The sequence below is a fragment of the Geospiza fortis genome, unplaced genomic scaffold (assembly GCF_000277835.1).
Source record: "Geospiza fortis unplaced genomic scaffold, GeoFor_1.0 scaffold237, whole genome shotgun sequence".
Taxonomy (NCBI): Eukaryota; Metazoa; Chordata; class Aves; order Passeriformes; family Thraupidae; genus Geospiza; species Geospiza fortis.
The window spans coordinates 2,658,769-2,673,102 of NW_005054319.1; the positions used below are offsets into that span (position 1 = coordinate 2,658,769).

General features: G+C 47.5%; 2 protein-coding genes across 2 annotated transcripts in view; both read left to right on the top strand.

The window, feature by feature from the left end:
• Nucleotides 1–160: 160 nt before the first annotated feature.
• Nucleotides 161–3,304, top strand: LOC102045397 (cytochrome c oxidase assembly protein COX19). The gene is made up of 2 exons (XM_005420364.2): nucleotides 161–311; nucleotides 1,942–3,304. The coding sequence occupies exons 1-2, from the start codon at nucleotides 229–231 to the stop codon at nucleotides 2,027–2,029; spliced, it is 171 nt and encodes a 56-aa protein (XP_005420421.1). The 5' UTR covers nucleotides 161–228; the 3' UTR covers nucleotides 2,030–3,304.
• Nucleotides 3,305–13,048: 9,744 nt separating this feature from the next.
• The window catches only part of ADAP1 (ArfGAP with dual PH domains 1), a 50,576-nt gene continuing 49,290 nt past the window's right edge, over nucleotides 13,049–14,334 (top strand). The window contains exon 1 of the mRNA XM_031056519.1: nucleotides 13,049–13,066. The gene's annotated coding sequence lies outside the window, so the exon portion shown is untranslated. The remainder of the gene's footprint in view (nucleotides 13,067–14,334) is intronic.

Below are 14,334 nucleotides of genomic sequence, written 5' to 3' on the forward strand. Positions count from 1 at the left end.
TGTGTGTGTGTGTGTGTGTGTGTGTGTGTGTGTGTGTGTGTGTGTGTGTGTGTGTGTGTGTGTGTGTGTGTGTGTGTGTGTGTGTGTGTGTGTGAGAGAGAGAGACAGGGGAGTGCAGTGTGTGTGTGTGTGTGACAGGGGAGTGCAGTGTGTGGGGGTGTGTGTGTTACAGGGCCCTCACTGTGTGTGTGTGTTCCAGGGGAGTGCAGCGCCTTCAAGGAGCGATTCATGCAGTGCCTCCGGCAGAGCGGCTACGAGAGCTCGGCGTGCCGGCAGAGCGCCATGGCCTACCTGGAGTGCCGCATGGACAGGCGAGTGCCCCGGCACGGCGGGGACAGCGGGGAAGGGAGGGGAAAGGAGCCCGCGGTCACGCAGGGTGTTTTGGCCATGAAGGACACAGATGCTCCTGTGGCATCTGCAGGTTACCTGCCTTGTGGTTTCCGTGTTGTCCAGCGCAGAGGGATAACAGCGAGCAGCTAAGATATCACACACTGTCTTACTCATCACTGTTTGCACGCACTGAAGGATACAGTACACAGCCTGCAGGAAAGGATCCCACACAGGACTGGGGGAAAACATTGCTCCCAGCTCACATCTTTGTCTTTCTACCAGCCCAAGGCAGAACACCCTTCAGGTGAGCAGAGTTTGTGGGCACAGCTCAGGGGACTCCTCAGTGCCTCCTGGACAATGAGCCTGCCCTTAACACCACAGTAACTCATCTGGAGAAGGTCACATCACCTTCTCCAATTACAGTTATTACAAAAACTACAAATTACAGTTATTACTACAAAACTACAATTATTACTAGTAGAATAATCAAGCCTATTTTACGAGTTCCTTTTGCCAAGGTGCAAAACTCCAACCATCAAACAAACTGTCTGGCCAAGATGGGTCATCTGTTGTAATTTGGTTAGCTAAATCCCTTAGGTTTTGTAGCTGTTTATGAATAGGAACAGAATGGTCAGATAAGTTCATACAACATAATCCTTCAAAATCTTCACAGCCATGCCCATGTGCTAGTAAAAGAAAGTCAGTGGCAGCTCTGTTTTGTAAAGTGGCATGTCTGACCATCTCTTCATCTGTCAACAAATCACTGTTTTTTTTTGTTTGTTTTCAGCTGTTGTTACAAGTTAAATTTTTAACTTGTAGCTCATACTTTGCTCACCTTCTGCATCGCCTGCTCAATAAGAGCTGACTGTGTTCAAGATGCCTACATTGTGTAACTTAACAATGAATTATGAGAGCCAGTGGTATTTTTCTTGCATCTATTAATGCAATTGAGTCTTAATTAATGCTGAGTTCAAGTGGAAGTAATTTGGCCAGTTAGCCCCTTAGAAATATGTTTCAAGCAGGCAAGTTAAAAGGTTTTGTAGTCAGTTCAAGTGAAGAAAGTGTTGATTGGTTTTCCAGGGATGTTTCCATTCATGCATTGCTTTGCAATCCTTCCTGTACAAGGGTGAGTCAGGGAACTTGAAAAATGCACAAATTTCCCTGTATCTAGGGAAAGTACATTGCAAATCAAAAACTAGTGTGAAAATCACTACAGCAAAGTCTAATGGCACCACAAAGGCTGTTCTAAACCAGATTCACTTGAAAGTGTAAATGGCATTGGTAGAATTTTAGGAAGCTCTTATGCAATGTGTTAATTAAAAATAACCAGGGCTCAGGTCTTTTTCTTATAAACTCTTACTCAGTACCTAAAATGGGGAAACAACACATTTAATTGGAAAACCACTATAAGGGGGGAAATAATCACTGAGTGTTGCTTTCCTTAAACTGAATATTCTGAGGTCTTGTCAAACAGCAGTCACTCTGTATAGATGTCTTGGATCTGTTTAGGGTAAATAATAGTAATGAAATAGAAAGTGCTACTGTTCTCTAACCAAGAGAGAGGCTGTGTTCTCTAAAGTGTTTTTTGCTGTTTTCTTCTTTTTTACTTAGGCAACTTATGGCTAATGAACCACTGGAAAAATTGGGATTTAAAGACCTGATAAATGAGAAATCAGAAGAAAAACCTAAGAAGTCGTGATGAAGACAGACAACTTTGCTCCTTATGAAGGGAAAGCATATCTCTGAATGTAGTACATATTGTACATTTTGTTCATATTGCAATAGGAAGTGTTTCCTGAAAGAATCTTTTTTCCAAAGTTTAATTGTCCTAAAATAAGATTTTTCTTTAAATGAGCAAAAGTACTGCCTTTGTCTGCTTTGCTCAAGTATTTCTTAACTTCTTTGTTTTAATTTCTCTAGAGGCAAAACAGTTACAGCCAAAGTGTTCTCCCTGTCCCTGTAAGAACAGTGAAGTCTTGTTTTAAGGGGACAAAAACCCAGACCAAACAATCCTTTATTGTGTAGGTCTTGAACTACTGATTAATCTTCTGTGGGCAGTACTGATATGCTCACTGCAGTACTTGCCAGGTAGAAATAAAGCTGTTGTACTTTAAACCTGATTTTTATTAAATACTGGCATTAGTCCCCATCCCTGGGGTGGTCTCACCCTGCTGTGGAACACATTGGGGTCCTGTGGGGATATTTAAGCACTTGAGGCAGTGGTTTTTTTTCAGTCATTTCATCTTCCATCATTGTTGGGAGAGTGTTTCTAGTTCCAGACCCCAGTCAGGGAGTGATTCTGCTTTTATTTACCATGCCAGCAGTGTTCACCTAATTTTTTCATTATTTAACTGGGAACAGTGGTATTTCTCTTGCATGTTCTAATGCAGTTGAAGTCTTTCTTAATTAATGTTGAGTTCAAGCAGAAATAATTTGGCCTGATAGCCTCTAGAAATGTGTTTCAAGCAGGCAATAAATGTGGAAATCTTCTGGATGTGTTTCCCACTGTATGTTCTGCCCTGTTATCCCTGCTGCTTTTGTTTTTGTTTTTAACCCAGGGGATCATTTCTCTGTGTACCTGGCTCTCTCTGCCAAGGCAGTTCTCTAATTCTTCCCTCTTCATCTGGTGTCCCCTCTCTGACTGATCTCACCTCCCCTGCTGGCTGCTTTTGCTTCTGCCTCTCTCCACTGTGCATCTGCTCATACCAAATTCCAGGGAAGGGTGAAGGGACATTTCCTGCTCTCCATAATGATCACTGGGGCTGAGATTTGAATTGTTGCTCTAATCTGATGGAACAGAGCACATAGCTCAGAGCAGGTTCCTGTTTGAAAAGGACATTTGCCTGCTGCTGCATATTTTTATTCCACTTCATTCTACTGTTCAAATTATATCTTTTGGTGAGATTAGTACATTTATAGGAAAGAAAGCAGAGATTGTATTGCTGCAACAGATACTAAAAGACATGATATTAAACCACTGAATAAGAGCTTTCTTTAGTGATACCAAGTTAGAATTAAAATAATCTCCAGCATCTTCAGAAGAAAGAAATCAAATTTCATGCTTCTGTGCTCCCTGAACATTATAAGGAGAAGTGAATTCCTGGTAGGTCTGAAAGAAGCCACCAGTGTTGAGGGAGTAATCTGGGCTGTTACCAGTGGCAGTTTCATTTTTTGGCTGTTACTCTGCACTGCTGTTTTGGCCAAGCAGTTCCTTCACCAGTTCCATCTGTGTTTCCCTGGGACATTGATCCCAGCCCTGTCCTCTGGGTTGTTAGAAAGTTCTTGAAGTGCTGAGTGATTGCCAGCCAAACCAGACTGTGGGGGTCAGAGGTTTGCACCTTTCACCAGCCCAGAGATCTCATCCTGTCCAGATCCATGGGCACATCTCTCCCTGGTTCCCAGCAGTGAGTCAGCTGCTGGCCCCTGGTGCCAGGACTGGAGAGCTGGGTGTGGATAGCTGAAAATTCAGGGAATGGGCAGGGGCACTTCTGTCCTGGCTGTAAGCAATGGCTGCAGAAAAGGACATGTTCAGTGGAGCTTTAAGGGAAGCTCAGAGCTGCTGGGGGACATCAGACATTGAGATCTGATGCAGCTGAAAAGTGGTGGGAAAATGGGAAAAAAGCCATTAGTGCCAGGCCTGGGGTCAAAGTTTTCCCAGCTTGCTCAAAGGGACAAGTCCCTGCAGCCCTGGAGTCATCTGGGAGAGTTCCCAGAATGTTCTTCAATTAATTCCTGCCAACAAGCAAATCATTAATTAAATCTTTCCACGTGAAACCTCTTTATTTTAGTATTGCTGGTGGTCTCCAGGTTTGTACTCCTTTAAACTGACAGTGGGGTATAAACCAAATGGAAACAGTAGGTTCATAGCCAACTTTCCTGTGCCCAGGCTGAGGAAGAGCCTCTCCAGGAGCCTGTCACCACATTGGGAAAAATGTGTATTCTGTAAAATGTGTATTCTGGAAACGCTGGGCTGAGGTGTGTGTGCTCCAGGGGAGGCAGTTTGTCAGGGACGCTGATTTCTAGGTGGAGCTGTTTGGAGCTGATGAGCTGCTGGGAGTGCATCAATCTTCCTGTGAGGAGCCTGCCAGGTGCTGCCCGTGCCGTGAAGCTCCACCTGCTGACAGCTCCTGCGACCTGGAGACAGGCAGAGCATCGGGAGTCAGCTGGGACTGACATGCAGCCCGCCAGCCTGGGTGTAATTGCACAGGTGTGCAAGGGATGGCCCGAAGCAGCAGGAAGTGGTGGCTGTGTTGGAGTGAAGATCCATGTGAGCTGTTACCATCGCAACAGAAATCAATAAGCCAGGGAGGTGCAATTGTCTTTTCTGTGGCTTTTCTGCAGCAAAGCCTCATTCACACCCTAATGAGGCACCCAGCTGCTTGGGAGCCGGCCCAGGGAGTCCCTGGAGGGCTCTGCATCAGCAGAGCTTTGCCCACACATTCTTTGCTCAGATTAAAATCCACTCAAGCACAAAGAGCTTAACCTTGATCCCAGCAGTTATTTACAGAGAGAACATTGCTGCAAGTTAACCATCCTTACCTCTTCCTGGGAAACCTTGAGCTCTAGGTGTATCTCTCCAAACAGCTACAGTGACCTGCAGAACCCGGAAGAAAGGGTTTAATAAACATTCCCCGAGCTCTGGGTGTGCTTTCACTGAAAAGCCTACACAAAGAGAGCCTCCTGTACTGGCTCTGGAAATGGGCCACGGTCCAAAGTCCTTTGTAGGAGCACCGTGAGGCTGTGCCTCAGTGCTGGGGAGGGATTGTTGCTGCATCTGCCACCTGCAAGGACATACCTGGCATAGCAGGGGGGTCACAGCTGTCAGCACCTGAGGGGTGGATGTTTGGGGCTGTGAGCAGTCAGAGCACTGGGTGTGGCTGCTGACCTTCACCTTGCTCCTTCCCCAGAGCATTCTCCCAGTTTGTCCTGCTGGCTTCAAGCCCAAGGAGCTCCTTGTGGCTGGGTGTTACACTTGTGCTCACCAGCTTGGTTTCCTTGGGAGAACGCAGTGTTGCTGGTGATTATTTTCCTTTGGAGAAACAATTAAAACAGCTTTTACTTATTGCTGCCTTTGCTGAACCAGGTGAGGGGCAACGAGTTAAAACACCTCTTAAATTTCACCTCATTGTCTCCAAGCAGAGAACTGAGAGGCAGCACCATTTTACTGATCCTCTGGAATGAAACCTGGGTTGTAGGAGGCTATGGGAGAAGGAACAGCCTGCTGCCATATAAAAAATGTCAGGAGCATCACTTGTTGGTGCTCTCAGAAGTGCCTTGGATGTTCTGGCTCCACTGGAGAGCAGTATTTTTCTACATTTCTCATCCATAATTCCTAGGATGGGAATGATACTTCTGGTAGTGTGCAGGCTGCTGTCATGTCTGGTAGCACATCTATCCAGAGGACTTCAGTGCTTTTGTGCCTGGAGGAGATCCATGCTGGAAGAGATCCTTCTGCTAAATTGGGAATGTTGTATATTATATCAAGTTTCCCACAAAAATCAAAGCTCTGACTCAGATGAATTTTAAAAAAGACTGGAAGTGCACATGCAAGGGTATATTTCCTTTTCAAGGGTATTTCAATGAAAACTGGACATCTGATTAAACTTATCCTGTTTTAATTTTCTTTTTCTTAATGATCTGCTTCTGTGAGTAACTGGCAATGTTGCATTTTTGTCAGGATGCAGCAGATTTTCTAGCTTACAGATTTCAAGACAAAATGCCTTCCTTCTGGAATGAAGGTGCCATATGGCTTGAAATGCATAATTGATCACTGCTCAAAATAGGAGCTTCATAGAAAGTCACCTAGAAGTCCAATGAGTGTGTGCAGGAGACTTGATAGACCTTGATCCATTTTTTGTTTCCTGGAACTGATGACGATACAGGGACAGGTTTTTGTGGCTCTCCCTAGAGGTTCTGATGCTTGTGCTCTCTCTCATTATCCAGGAGATTTTGGGATTTGCATTAGCAGGTGCATCAATCCTATGCTTGCTGACTCCTGCTGGGCTTGGCTGAATGACAATCTGGCACTCACCATGGATCCCAACAAAGGCCACGTTCTCTGTGAGGTAAAACAGCTCAGCTGATCAGGTCTGGTGGGCTCAATCCAGCCCTTGGTGTCCCACATTTCCCCACCTGCAGAGAGATGCCTACATGAACAGCCCTTCCCACACAGGGTGAGGTAGGTTCCCACTGCTCTGGGAGGGATGTTGGGTCCATCTGGCCGCGTGTCCTGCACTGAGCAACACCATAAACCACCTTCATTGTGGATGCCTTTCTGTCCAGGCCCTTGTGAATTATGGTAAACTCAGATGGGATCAGTGGTGGAAAGCAGCTGGCAAAGAAAGAGCAGGAGGGTGAAGAAAGCAAGGAGACAGAATGGCCCAGGCTTTTCACTTCACCTGATGGCTTTTGCAGCCCCTTTGGGCAGCTGAGTCCTTTGCCTATTTCAGTAACCTTAGGGGAGATGACAGCTCTGATTTCTGGAGGATTTCTAGTTTTGTTGCTGCTAGCAAGCCCTGCTCAGCAAGAACCTGCACACACACCCAGTTCTGATCCTGCAGAGCTGCTGAGCCAGGGCAGCCCGTGGGAAGGCAGCAGCATGGGAGGGGGTGCTCTGCAGGGGAGTGAGGCCCTGTGCTGTCTCTCAATTTACATTTCTCTGCTATTAAACCATGCTCTGCTTCTCAGCTGGGTTTGGAAGCACCTCTCCTTAGTGGGCAAGGCAGGAGAATGATGGCACTACTGAATCTGGGACACCAGGATGGCCCTGAGCGTGTGATGTGATGCTGTGTGCTGCAGCCATCTGCTGCCAATCTAGCCAGGGCTCTTCTCCTCTGGGCTGCACTGACAGCCCCAGGCAGCAGGGCTGGGTGGGTGGAAAGGCATTTCACCACACTGAGGAAGTCAGGTTTTGGGCAGCCAGACCCAGATGGGGAAAAAATATTCCCACTGCCACTCAGGATGGCAGAGAAGCTGCAGATCAGATCAATGCTGAGAAAATTGCTGGTAACTCAGGATGCTGAACCAGGCAGGAACGAACCCCCACTGATAAATGAATCTTCATGGTCCCATGAGCAAGCACCAAGCAGGAAATCCCAGGGGTGTAATGAGGCTGGCTCCTTGCTGGGGGCTGAGGTTGCCTCCCTTGGCTTTTGCTCTTTAGTGTGGGGGTGGGAGTTAAGTTGTGCTGACTTCAACCCCTGGGTTAAGCAGGCTGTCTTTAGCCTTGTCCTCACCCAGCCCATACAGAGCACAGGCTCTGGGCTGTGCCTGTTGTTTGGCACATCTCCCATGTCCATGTGCATGCTCAGAGTGGTTGCTAAGGCAGCACAAATCTTCTCTGTGCTTTCCAATCTCTGTCTGATCCAGAGGTGGACGTGTAGTGTGTCCATGTCTAATCCCAGAGCAGGATCTGTGTGGCAGAGCAGGGGCAGTGCCACAGATCAGGAGTGACCAGTCTGTGTGCACAGACATCCCTGGGGTGCTGCAGGTGGCTGGGCCGTGGGGTTTAGTTTTGTTTCCCCCGGCCCCAAATTGTGCTGCAGAGTCTGGTGGAAAAGAGGGACTGTGCACTGCCACCAACCAGGATTCAGCATGGAGGGGAACATCTCTCCCCTTGTGCGATGGGAGAGGCTCAGGCTGTGCATGGGCAGCACAGAGATGTTACAGAACTGGGCCACTGCAGGCCTGTGCTGGCAGGAGGTGCAAGTTCTGGGCAAACAGAGATGCTGAGTTCACTGGCTGCTGAAAAAGAACCAGGTAGGTGAAAAATGAGAGCAAGTCTGGAACATCTACCTCCATCCTTTTAGCAGGCATGGCAGGAGACTTGCAGGTGTGGTGGTGCCAGCTAGGAGGACTCATTTGAGCCCAGAGATGTCTGGATTGATGGCTTTATTTCAGCTTATTTTAGCAAGTAATAGGCAGGGGGGTGATGTTTATCACTGAAACTGGAGCTGGCTGTGCTTTAGATCACAGCTCTAATCGGCTGCACTGCCTGGGACAGTAAATCACCTCAGCAGCACTAACAACACAGGGTGATGGGTGTAGTAAACCCTCTGTGGCAGCAATAACCTGGTCCTGCTGGTTCTTTCACTCAGGTTGATGCTTCTCTCTGGTTTGCTTATTAAAGCTCCTTTACAAAAGTCACCTGGGTGACTGCTCCAACTCAGCCATTGGAATGGCTGCTCTCCTGCCATTCCCCAGCCTGGCTTGGGCTCTTTTTATACCCTGCGATAAAACTGTTTATTTTTGCACCTGTTTAGAAAGGCTTTTTGGCCACAGGGGTCTCATGATGTTGTTTTCATGGCTTCTGGAGCAGGGCTGCTCTGTTGTTGCTAGAAATAATTGCTGTTAATTAATTCTTTGCTGATTTTTCTTTGGCAGAGCATACTGAAGTGTACAGATAAATGAGCAGCATGCTCTGTATCTCGACGTTGTGGGAGCTTTTAGGAGGGATACAGTGACATCCAAACAATCCCATCAGCAGCCAGAGGAAGGGTAGGACATGGCCCTTAACTTTCTGTGGACAAAGTTAATTGGGGGGAGGCTCAATTACCATCTCCAGCTGTTTGGCAGCTCTCTTAGGCCATCATTTTTAATCTCTTTCTAGAGAAAAACCACAGTTTTGTTTCTATCTACTGCTTTATTCAAATCTCAGCTGAGCAATGCTACAGAAGGGGATGTGCTCTCAGCTGCCTGAGCTGGAGCAGCAGTCTGTGACACGAGGCTGACCACTGGGGCCAATAACTGCTCTGTTTTCTCACTTCTTCTATGGCCTTTTAAAATGGTTTTTCCTTTTTTCTTCTGAGGAACTCAGGCTCTGCTGCAGAGACTTCCAGACCAGAAGTGAAGTGCTGGGCTTGCCCCCTGCCCTGTGGTCCTGTCTGTAGCACCATCACCCTCCCTGCTCTGTGTCCTGGTGGAGCAGCCCCTGGTCCCAGAGCTGGCAGCAGGTGGGTGGGATGTCACCTTCAGCCTCAGCAGGTGGGTTGGTCACTTCAACCTCCACCCTGGAAGGTGACATCACACAGCTCAGGCTCTGCTTGGATGTCTCCAAGCTGTTCCTGGAAGGATGAGCCATTTGAGCCAGGAAGAGATTAAATTATTGGAATAGAGCAAAGCAATCTCCACGATAAGTGCTGCCCTGCTGTTTGCACACTGAACCTGTCCTGCCGTGGCTCTGACTCAGACTGAATTGATGACGTCCCACTCTGAATAATCACTTTGACTTTCTTTTGGAGGAGCTGAGCCCCTGATGTATGAGAGTCATCACACACAGTTTGGCTTTCTCCAAACAGAGATTCCACAGGCCTCAGTCTCTCAATTAGGGTAAATCAGGAGTAATGCTAAAAGCAGTGCTCTGCCACAGACATAGGTGAACTCTTGACTTCCTTGGACTAATTTCATCTCCTCTGTGCACAGAAAAGAGCCTGTCATTGGGCAATAGAAATCAGCATATCTCCAGCTGCCATGGAGCCAATTCCCTCAGGTGCCCCCTCCATGTCATATTTTACATCATAGGAAATGGGTTTGGTGCAACAACGGGGCTGTTGCAGAGCTGTATCTCTTACACTGAGATTTCCCCAGGTGCTGTGGAGCAGACATACAAATATCCAACACCTTCAAGCCATCAGTTACCCTCTCTGTCTCTCTCAGACATATTCTGTCCCAATCACGCTGTCTGAGCAGCCCCTGCAACCACGTACTGACCCCCAACCAGCCCATTGCTGGCCAGAGGAAAAGAAACTGAAAGGGTGTCCTGAGCACATGACAGGCTGCTGGTTGGAGAAGTTTTGTGGCAGCATGGCTGTGAAAGAGCAGTGATCAGCTCTGGGGTGTTGCAGAAATCTAAAAAAGGAGATTTTGGTCTGAACCTCCCCCCTTGTCCTCATTTTCCCCAGTTTTGCTTCCCTACAAAGGATCTCTGTGGTCTGGTTTGCATGGTGGTAGCTGCATGACTGTTCAATCATGGGAGGAAAGGATTCTCCTTTTTTCACACTGGTGACACTGGGCTGCAATAGAATTAACTACTATGCAAATGGAAGGAAACCCTGATCTGCAGATCACTCTGCAGTGAGACACTTTTAGGGCTGTACAACACTTTGTCTTCTTTGAGGGCTGCTGCAGGTGCAGAGCAGCTCTGCAGACACAGGACATCACAGCTCTTTTTCCACTCTCACATCATTTTCTCCTGCATTATCCTCTTCAACTCAATCCACACATCCTAACCACACAGATGCTGTGGGTGTGCTTTTCCAAAAAATCTCAGGCTCCATACAGCAATTTGCTCAAAATAAGAGCAAGTTGGCATCAGTTTTGGATTTTTGGTTCAAGAGTTTTTAAATTGCCCTGCTCTGAGCTCTCTGCTCTGTGATATTCCTCCCTCCCAGCTATACCCACTCTTGATTTAACTGGATAACCCAGAAAACTCTTTCTTTTTTTTAAAAGAAAAACCTCTAGGATTGGTTTCTTCCTTTTTTTCTTTTTCTTTTGAACAGGAAACCAATACTGCAGCGGAAATGAGCTGGTGCTTGTTTAGCATAGGTGTGGGTGCCAGCGCTGCAGCTCGCTCACACAAACCTCCAGCTGCCAGAGCTGCCTCCCCTGTGCTGCTGAGGAAGCCCATGGAATCCTGCCTGGTATCTGCTCCTCCAGAGTTTTGCTGGAATGCAGTTGCTGTGGCATGAATTATTGATATTTCTGTTCAGGTTTGCTGTTCACGCAGGAATCTGTAATGCCTCCCCACAAGGGCTGGGAATGAGCTCCTGGGTCACAGCAAGGCTTGTGTTTAACACCCTTTCACTTGCATGGTTGTGACATTGATTTATCCATGTCAGGGCCAGGGCTGGGAAATTAACTAACCCCCAGAGTGAACAGCTCCTTCTAACAAAAGGCAGGCTCGGGGTGAAGGGAGCTGGTGTGGAAGGGCAAGGAGAAGGTGCAGCTATGTCTGTGCATTTTCAGGGCGGCACCACAGAGATGATGGAAAGGTTTCTAGGAATTTCTGGGCGTTCTTTGGCCTGACCTCAGCCTCTGGCATTTCCACGGCTGCCCTTGCTGCCACTGTGCTTAGCACCTCAGAGATGGCATTAATAACGTCCGTTTCTAAGGTAACGACCTTGTGACTTAGAAAAGGCTGAGTTAAAAGTGTGTGTGTTTACAAACAAACACATCTTACACATAAATATGTAACTGCTTACATACATATGGATGTGAATTTCTGCCAGACCTCCAAGTCACTTAGCAGCAGAGAGAGAGGAAGCATCTGAATGAGGGTGATGTATTGACAGCAGCAACCCTTCTCCAGAGAGTTTGGTCAGAGATTTTGCAAGAAATAGGAGCTGTGGCTGCATTTCTCTGCACAGAGAAAAGCAAAGCACAACTTCCCAAAAATGTTTCTGAGATTCACATTCTCTGAACCACAGAGAAAGGAAAAAAACAATTCTCATCTCATTTATTGCTCCTGTGTTTTAGAACTAGTAGAATACATTGTAAAAAATTATTTACCTAAAAAAATTAGTAATGAAATTCTAGTGTGTTTTGATTCATTAACCAATTAAATCCATATGTGTGTGTCAGGACTGTCAGTGGACAGTCACGAAATTCTGTACAGTTAAATTGAGTACTTGTACAATTTCAATTTAAATATAATATAGTATAATAAAACAATTAATTAGCCTTCTAATATCAATAGAGAGAAATGCATAATTTCTCTCCATCGTCAAAGTTACCCTGCTTTTACAATAAGGAGCAAATTCATTTGGGCATTCTCTGAAAGGTGCTACCCCCAGGAAAAGTGTGGGGCAAAGCTCAGAGGAGGGAACAGCCTGACATGGACAAGCCTGAGCAGTGGTGCCATCAGCCTCCACCAGCCCTGCAGGGACAACCTTTGCTCTTTACCCCGTGTGAGAAATAAACTCAGATGCAGCCCCTGCTCTATCCAGGAATCACGCTCCTCAGGAGTCAGTGTCCATCAGGAGCCCTGGATCAACACTGTGCCAACCCACACTGGGGCAATACCCAACCTCTCAACCTTGGATAAAGCAGGAATAAATTTACAGAGATACCTTTGTACGTGTGAGGTCAGCTCAGGGCTTTGATTTCCATTGAACAAAAGTTTATCTTCATTTCTGGCTCATTTAGTTCCAACTTTTCTCCACATTCCCTCCACCCACACGGGCTGTTTGTTTCCCCATGTGGAGTCTGGAGTAATTGTGATGAGACTTAAATGCTGAGGATGCTGCTGATCGAGCCTTGCTGGCCCTGCTCCCCTGCTCTGCCTGTCCTTTATGAAACTCTCTCATCATTGACAACAGGCTCTGTTTTATTTGATTTTGTTACAAGATATAAATTTCTGTCTGCAGCCCTGGCTTCCAGCACGCGGAGGAGAGACAGGGATTGCCTAGCAACCAGGGGAACAAAAAATTAAGAGAATCAATAAGTCTTAATGGAAAGCTAAACAGAGACTTTCAAACCAAATCCCCTCCCTGCTCCCAGCGCTGGCCCACAGTGAGTCCATGATGATGTGCAGCATCCTGGCTATTGCATGAAACATTCAGCAAATGCCTTTTCTGCAAAAGCCAAAGTGCACATGAAAACCTGGCCTAACTTGGCCTTAGGTAAAGCTCTGTTCCTGCAGCATTTACACTGTCAAGCTTGAGCACAGCACAGGTGTGGAGGGTTAAGGTCCTCAGCGGAGCTGGTTTCACTCTGAGGCTGTGAGAAGTCAGTGCTCCAGGTAAGTGTTAGAGGCTGAAGAAGGTGAGGGTCTGGGTGCAGCAGCTCAGTTTCCCCACAAAAGGTCTGTGAGGAGGATTATGCCTTTGGTTAGGATGGCAGTGAGTTTCCAGACCTTATCAAGCTGTGTGTGTAAATCCAGCAAGCCCAGCATGATGTGTGACACTGGGTTGAGTCAGCAAGGAACAGTCCAGCATCAGTTTAAAACAGAAATAAACCTGGATGCAGTCACCTGTCTGGCAGCACAAATGCAAAGGTCATTTAAGAAAATGTACTCCAGGCAAAGGGAGCATTGTAAATGTACCAGGCCATGACTCTGCCTGTATTTAAGGGGCTATTTTCTCCCACGGAGTGTTCTCAGGAACCTGCTCACATCCTCATGTTTGCAGGATCAAGATGGTGGTTTGGTTGTGGAAGTTTTCCAGGAGCTACTGGCATCCTCTTCCTGCTTGTGCACACCCTGAATCTCATGGGCAGCATGAATGGCATGGGCTGAGCTTGCAGGAGGGCTCTGCTTTGTTGGAGGAAACAGAATTGGATTATTTAAATGGGGACTTGCTTTGCAAAACCAAGACTGTTTTTGTAAGCAGAGGCTTGTGAACCACAAACAGGACATTACAGCATCACAGGTGACCCATACGTGAGAAGAAGGTTTCAGCAGGGGTTAGATAAGGAGACACAGCTCTGAGCCCTCCCTTGGCCAAAAGCCTCCCACATCCTGCCCCCGAGTGACTGTTTAGTCTTTGACTGGCAGAACAAGGAGTCTTGCCCCATAGATGGCATGAGATGGACAGCCATGGTGGCACAGGGGTGTTTCCCCCCTGATACTCCCCTGACACCATGGAGGTGTGAAAAACGTGGGAAGACATTGGAGGACAGTCCTGCCCAGACACAGGCATGGAAGCAGGTGGTGATGTGCAAGGACAGCAGGGAAGGAGGAGTGTTTTGGAGTGCGTGGGGCTACTCATGACACCTTCACAAGTACCCCCAAAAGCTGCTGGTGTTAGAGGGGCATCCCAAACGTGCTGCTCATGAACCTGCCAAGGTGTTTGTGTGGCAAGGCCCGGGCCAGTGAGAGCCGGGGTTGCTGCCACCTCGCACAGATGAGGACCGTCGGCTCCCAGCGGTTATTAGTGCAATACAACAACCGGCGAGAGCATCCCCTCCCCGGGCAGGAGTTAAACCAGGACAGCAGCCCCTGAGTGCCGGCGGGACGGGATGCCCTGAAGGCCGGGGACCCCCTCGGGGGTCGGGGCCGCCCCGGTGCCG

Coding starts and splice junctions, on each gene's coding strand:
- LOC102045397 (XM_005420364.2), top strand. CDS start 229: ATGCAGTGCCTCCGGCAGAGCGGCTACGAGAGCTCGGCGTGCCGGCAG. Junction 312..1,941: donor CTGGAGTGCCGCATGGACAG/GCGAGTGCCCCG, acceptor TTTTTTACTTAG/GCAACTTATGGCTAATGAAC.